Here is a 7,500-nt window from a genome sequence, read left to right as displayed (position 1 = left end):
ACGTAAAGAAATGAAACGATTAATTTTCTGTAAGAGTCTCAACAAATGTTTTAATCGATTTTTGAAATTATTTACAAACTTTCCACACCCATGCTATATATATATATTGATAATTATATAAATATATATATATATATATATATATATATATATATATATATAAACTGATAATTATATAAATTCTATGAAGTACGATTGATACGATTCAATACAAATACTAGAAATTAATCTATAAATATATATATATACATATATATATATATATATATATATATATATATATTTCTTCTCTTTTTTTTTCTTCTTTCTTTTTTTTTTCATTTAGAGAGAAAATATCGAATCAACTGGAATCGATAGATCAAAAGTGATGTTATCCAACCTGTTTTTCTCCTATTCCTTTGTTTTATTTTTTTTTTGTTATTTCCTTTTTTTTTTTTCTTTTTTTGAAATGTTACAACAAAATATCGTAGTGTATTCGATCAAATGAAATTTTCACGAAATAATTGTGATATCGATATTGGCTTTTTTACTTATTTTCTTTTTTATCCTTTGAAAAAATTTTTTTGAGAACATTCAATATGTCGAACGTAATAATACGTATGTAGTATATCTATATCCGGCTTCATGCCAATTCGAAATATATAATAGAATGGATCATCATCACTCGATGACCTTTCTATGAGAAACGGGACAAGTTTGCCGATCATTCACGACTCTTAACTGATCATTATCGGGACTTTTACGATCTTTATCGTTATATACTTTCTCTTATACAATATATATATATATATATATATGCATGTATGTAGATTTCTTAGGATTAACCGATTAATCGATTTATAAACGCATTAAAATGATAAGACAGTATACATATAAACATATATATATATATATATAAAAAATATGTAGCATATAAATAGTAACCAATCGATCCTCGACGTAATCAGAAATATTTTTCTAATAATAATAATATTATTATTATTATTATTATTATTATTATTATTATTATTATTATTATTATTATTTTCTGTTCCTATTATTTTTTAATCCGTTATCCTTAAAGGGGAGAAAGAGGGGAAGAAGTTAGGTAGAGGTGGGGGTAACAATCGCACATTTTTCTTGGGCGCTTTATTTTTCTTTTTAAATTAAAAAAAGAAAAATGATAGTAGTAATAATAATAATAATAATAATAATAATAATTGTAGTAGTAGTAAGCAAAGATAATACGATCGAGATTAGGCGCCATTTTTCAAACGTCGTGAAAAAAGATGACGTGTAATGGAGAATAATGAGAATTAATATAAAGAATAAATATGTCTCGTTTTCTCCCGATTGTTAAAATAGCATCTATAGTTTGATACTAGTGGGGTAGCGTTTGATATATGTATGCACGCTTACTGCTCTATTTAAAACGAAACGAGAGTCCTTGAGAGACACGTTTGGATCTACTGAAAAATAGTCAAGTTAAAGGCTATTTAATACGATTGAACGTTTCAATATGATATTTTTACGAAACGTTAATTTCTAAAAACGCGAATAACAATATCTATCAATTAATTAATTGGATATAATCGAGGAAAGGTAAGGAAAGGAAAGTTAAAGAAAAGGAAACAAAAGAAAAAAGTGGCGCGAATTCGAAAGATTAATTACGATATTACTCTGTGTACGGTGACAAAATTGATTCGACGAATTGTAAACGAAAAGGGGGGGGGGCGCGAATTTTAAAAAAAAGAATTCCGAATGTAGTTAGAATCTTAAGTTTCGGTGCCTTTTCTTTTCTTCTTTCTTTTACGGTTCTTCCTTTTTCTTTTTTCTTTTTTTTTTTTTTTAAATCCGTTATCTCAAAGTTAAGGTTAAGTCAAAATTTCGTATCGTGACGTGAATGTTAACAACGATATCGTCAAGTACGATTAAAAGATTATGATAAAGAAAAACATATATATACGATGATAATGAGAATAACAATAACAATAATAATAATAATAATAATCATGAAAAGAAAATAATAATACCTGTTTCCCGCGTATGATGACAACGAGGCCGGCACCCGCTGCCGTAAGGGCCCACGTAAATAATGTCCCTAAAAGGGCCTGTACTATCGGCGAATATTCCTTTAACATTTTTATTTCTTTCTCTCTTTCTTTTTAATTCTTTAAATCTTCTTATCGCCTTCTCTCTCTCTCTCTCTCTCTCTCTGTTAGTCTTTTTTTAATTCATTAAATCGTGACACGCCGCATAACAATACCCCTTCCTTTCTCCTAACAGAACTAACCCGAAGCGAACGTGTGCCACGAGAAAACTGTTTCTCGTGTCTAGCGAAAATCACGGACGACGGAATCGCACTCAGTCCCCCCGCGCTAATCTTAACTGCTACCACTACTGTTAACGTTGGTGTTACTGCAGGTGCTGCCACCACTACCGTCGGAGCCGCTTTATTGCTACTGTTGCTATAGCTATAATTCTTCCAATTGCTGTTGCTGTTGCCGTTTCTGTTACACACCTACTACCACCATTATCACTATCACAATTTCTTACTACACCATTATCACCGTTATCACTATCACTGTTATTAACACATCGTTTCACCATATCATCGAACCGCGGATACCAGCAAAACGTTTCGCGTTTATCTCGATTAAATCATTGCTACCACTACTCAATAATACTACTATCTATAACCACCACCACTACCACTGTTACCACTGCTACCAGTACCACCACCAGTTTCACCATCACCGTTACCAATACCAACACCACCACCACCACTACCACTACTACCAGTACTACCACCCGCTATACTACTGTTCTACCTACTACCTGCTAATATTACTAATACTACTAATATTAATATTATTACACTACTACTACTATTACTATGCTCTACTTAACATCAGTGGTTCACACGTCAATGTATTTCTCTCTCTTTCTCTCTCTCTCTCTCTCTCTTTTTCTCTCTCTTTCTCTATCTATCTATCAATCTGTCTATCTGTCTCTCTCTTTCTCTTTTTTCAAATGTTCGTCCTTGAATCTGTCAATTTCAACTTCCGAGTCTACCACGCATTTATGAACGTGTCCATTGCTCTTTTTATCTCTTTTTCTATATTCGCCATCTTTCTATACTATATGGCGTCTACGCGATTGGTCGATCGATGCGACACCAATCGGCCACGATTACGTTATTTTGAGCATCCTTATATTTCTTATGCAGAGAAGAAATCCGTTATTAATTGAAATATTACAATTTATCTATAATTTTTTTTGTTTATATATATATATATATATATATATATATATGTATATATATAAGTATATGTACATGTAAAAAAAAAATTACGATTTACATATTACAATGATTTTTATCTTAAAAATTGATATCATAGAAATGTTAAATTATCGATACTTGATGAAAAATATTCCATTTATTTCGATAATATTTATATTATGTTACGATTATTATATAGATTCTACGTCGCATTATATTAATTCTTTATAAATAATTATCGATTTATATTGTTAAGAAAAATTCTCGTAAAAGATTGTAGATAAATAGTAATATACATACATAGGTAGTTTTATGTAACGTATATATATATATATATGACTAATCGACGCACACAGGTAAAGATGTTTTTCATATCATTTTAAAGGAATATCGATAGATGAAATTGTTGTTATCAGTCTTTCTATTATCTTGATGTCAACGAATTCATCGAATTGATAACTAAAAAATAATAATATTACGTTGTTCCTTTACGTTTTGACGTCGTTAGTTAATTGCCGCGAAAACAAAGACGCCACTGATTGAACTGATCCGATTGGCTATTCCTCTGTCACGTGATTACAAATAGAAATTATAAATATATATATTAAACGTAAATAATGATTTATCAATGAAACGTCATAATTCGTTTTATTTTAATAATATAATTAATTGTCGCGAAGAATTTCGTTTAATGTCGTGTTATATTTGAATTCTTTTTTTTTATTTTATTTTTTTTTTATTTTATTTCATTTATCGCTTGTACTCTTCAATCATGTTACGCACGAATAACACAACGTGGCGCTGGAATCGCTATCGGCTTTTAGCAGACGATAAATATTACATGTTGTCGATGCGTCTGTCAACCAAACATGGCGTCTGCTTCGGTAGGTGCATGAGAGAAATCGTGCCTTAACATTGCGTGTTCTCGTACTAATGCCTAATGTGCTTCGATCGTAGTAGTATCTAATTCTATATTTATGCTTAGAACGAGATATATAAAGAGAGATTTCTTAATCAAGGAAGCTGAAATATCTCGTTAGACTAGCTCGTTGGAAGAACGTTACTGACATTCCTTAGAGAATTACCGTATGTATAAATTGACAGAGAATGATCATCGCCTAGAAAAAACATACGATGAGAAAATCTAATTTATCTAATACGTCAAAACGAACGTTCGATAATATGAGATAACGAAATGACGATGTTCTCTCTTCTTTTGTCTTTCTTCTTTTTTTTTTTTTCTTCCTTTTTTTCCCCCCTCCCTCGATTTTTTAGACAAAACGTTCGTTTTATCTTTGCTCGCTTCGCTCGATTGCTCATTTGCACTATTATTTAATTGTTTTTTCTTTTTTTGTATTTGTTTATTATTATTATTATTTTTTTTTTCTTTGGAAAATTTGATCGTGACACTTAGAAAACAAGATTTTTTTTGTGTCGGCTTTTAGGTACCCTTACTGATGGATGACGATACTATAGCCTTCGGGGAGGAGGATGATGCTGTTCATAATGATAAACTCAAGTACGTGTAACTTAATCGTATAATACTTTATATACTTTATATATAATATATATATATATATTATTTTCCATTGTAGGCATCCATACGTCACCATATTCCATCTTGCATTTAGAATATCAGCTATAATAGTTTATATGATGTGTCAATTATTTTCAAATAGTTTTATTGCAAGTTTCGTCGTTGTCGTATTACTTTTGTCCATGGACTTTTGGACTGTTAAAAATATAACCGGAAGACTGATGGTTGGACTTAGATGGTGGAATTATATTGATGACAATGGAAAGAGTAATTGGGTATTTGAATCTAAAAAGGTTTGATTGGTTTCTTCAAATTTATTATATATATATATATATATATATATATATATATTATTTCTAATCAATCTTCGTATATTTAATTTTAGTTTATTCGACTTAGGAATGATTTTCGAATCTTGTATTATCTTAGTTAGTTATAATAGTTCAAGGTTATCTCGTTTAGTTACTTGTACGTCCTTGATACTTTCACGGTATCTTATTAACAATCATTTAACCTTTAAGTCAATATTTTAAAACGATTTAAATGTTAATCATACGCGCATATTAATAAGGACATTATTATCAAATGATCCATGCAAATTTCTGTTATGTGCCCTGCATTTCAGGGTCCCCAACAGAACCGTATTAACATAGCGGAGGCACGTATCTTCTGGTTGGCATTGATACTGTGCCCACTTTTGTGGTCAGTATTATTTGTTACAGCATTGTTTCGTTTAAATTTTCAATGGCTATTACTCGTATGTATTGCAATCATTTTAAACGGAGCTAATCTTTATGGATATGTGAAATGTAAAATGGGAAGTAACCAGTATATCTCAACAGCTACCAGTGATTTCTTTAAGAAACAAATCATACAAAATGTTAGTAATTAATATTTAGTGATCTATAAAAAAAAAAAAAAAAAAAAAAAAAGGGATGAAAGGTGTTATACGATAAAATGTTAATCTTTTTTTTTCAAGGTTGCATCTATGATGACGAGAAGCCCACCAACAAATAATCCAAATCAACAGACTAATGTAATATAAGATATCTTTTGTAAGTATGATGTATATGATAATTAATAATTCCATAAATGTCTATTGGATGAATGATGATATATGCTTGTACATAATAATATTAGGTATTAAAATTTAAGTGCTATGTAATAAAATTATTATTTCACAATGAAGAAAAAAAGGTATTTGTTTAAAGTTCCTTCTGTCTCATGCAAAAGACAATACTTTATGACGTTAGTTACTAGTTTATTGATGCCACAAGGCAATACATAATGTACACGGTATTTCTCCTTGTCAACAGACTCTTTCTATTACACAATATTTAATTTGTATAGTTGTTAGTTAGTAACATTGCATTTATCGTATTCACCTCAGCCTGCTGTATTCTTTCTGGCAAGAAGGTATCACAAAATAATTTCCCATTCTTTCAACGATATTTAGTATTTGACTTATTCTGTCCTTTTTTAACTCACATTCTTCTCCGGATTTGCGATCGTAATCATTTGACCAATTCATCTATAAATAGATGAACATGCGACTTGATCTTACACGTATTACCAAACTCGTTACAATATTGCATGGAGTATTGATAAACGATCGAATTTTATTAATGTTGTGAAAATTGTTCCGAAGATACGAGTCATAAGTGTTTTCAAGAAGAAGAATACAACAAACCACATATTGCTATACATTTTCGGTTATAAAAAAAAAGATAAAAAAACAAAAGAAAAAAAAAAAAGAAATGATAAAGATTAATGACAAATACAGACCTAAATTACAACATATACACAAAGAATTTTTTAAAATGATATGAGAGAACTTAAATATGTTATTAGAATTAGTACGTTACAAATACGTGAATATCGTGGACTTTGTGTTTGTAACTTTTGTGAGTACAGATTAATGCTACCAACTTATAGCTAGTAATATGTTTTTACAACAATTTTAACTTCCTTTAACACATTTTGCGTTTAGCCTGGAACTTTGAAACATGAAGTCATCGAGAAACTTGGCAAAATACACTTGGGTAGTATAATTACATGTCATTTTATAGATTAGCAGGTGTCCCACAAAAGTGGCTCCACTTGTTAAATGCACGTGTTTTCTATTCATTCATTTATTCATTTATTTATTTATTTATTCATTTATTTATTTATTTATTTATTTATTTATTTATTTATTTATTTATTTATTTGTCTGATTTTGAAATACTTCAATTAGAACTTGACGGTGCAAGGAACACCAGAAGAGAACAAACTGTTTTATTTAAGTCAATATGTGAATATGTTTCTATCACAACGATCTTTTGAAAATTATTTGTAACGTTTGAAGTCTTTTTCTCTTTTTTTTTCTATAAAGATCATTAGAAGAATTCTGATAAATACAGGGGGGGGGAGGAGGAGGAGGAGGGGTGAGGGGTGTGGCGATTTCACTCTTAAAACATAAGAGTGCTATTTCTTCCTTTTTTTTTCTTTTTTCTTTTTTTTTTTTTGGGATTTTTTTCTTGTTCATTTTGTTCTTCTCTAATTTCTGTAAGCTATCGTCGTGTTTAGACAAGAATAGAATAAAATGATGCGCAGAAATATTGACACTGAACGATAAAGCTGTGGTATGTAACACTGAAGGATGAAATTTTCATATGAAATCGATAAATATATTAGTAATAATAATATATATATATATATA

At 29.6% G+C, this 7,500-nt stretch overlaps 2 protein-coding genes across 5 annotated transcripts in view; one reads left to right on the top strand and one right to left on the bottom strand.

Annotated features, from left to right (window-relative positions):
* LOC124427832 (zinc transporter ZIP11) overlaps positions 1-3,145 on the bottom strand; it is a 47,929-nt gene extending 44,784 nt beyond the window's left edge. The window contains exon 1 of one of the 2 annotated variants that reach the window (XM_046971185.1): positions 2,013-3,145. In XM_046971185.1, coding sequence (XP_046827141.1) covers positions 2,013-2,120 — 108 coding nt within the window. In that variant the 5' untranslated portion in view covers positions 2,121-3,145. The remainder of the gene's footprint in view (positions 1-2,012) is intronic. The other variant, XM_046971186.1, reaches the window with a different exon arrangement.
* A 911-nt stretch (positions 3,146-4,056) lies between these two features.
* Positions 4,057-6,557, top strand: LOC124427970 (uncharacterized Golgi apparatus membrane protein-like protein CG5021). 3 transcript variants are annotated; one of them, XM_046971463.1, is made up of 5 exons: positions 4,057-4,146; positions 4,708-4,781; positions 4,858-5,092; positions 5,437-5,679; positions 5,779-6,557. In XM_046971463.1, exons 1-5 carry the CDS (start codon positions 4,132-4,134, stop codon positions 5,842-5,844), a joined length of 633 nt encoding a protein of 210 aa, XP_046827419.1. In that variant the 5' UTR covers positions 4,057-4,131; the 3' UTR covers positions 5,845-6,557. The 3 variants fall into 3 exon arrangements, with proteins under 3 accessions (XP_046827419.1, XP_046827418.1, XP_046827420.1); XM_046971462.1 differs by having other exon boundaries at positions 4,058-4,146; positions 5,425-5,679; XM_046971464.1 differs by having other exon boundaries at positions 4,114-4,348; positions 5,425-5,679.
* The last annotated feature ends 943 nt before the right edge of the window (positions 6,558-7,500 follow it).

This window comes from Vespa crabro, chromosome 11 (assembly GCF_910589235.1).
Source record: "Vespa crabro chromosome 11, iyVesCrab1.2, whole genome shotgun sequence".
In the NCBI taxonomy this organism is placed as follows: Eukaryota; Metazoa; Arthropoda; class Insecta; order Hymenoptera; family Vespidae; genus Vespa; species Vespa crabro.
Note: the sequence above shows the minus strand (reverse complement) of the source record. Positions and strands in the feature narration are given on the sequence as shown.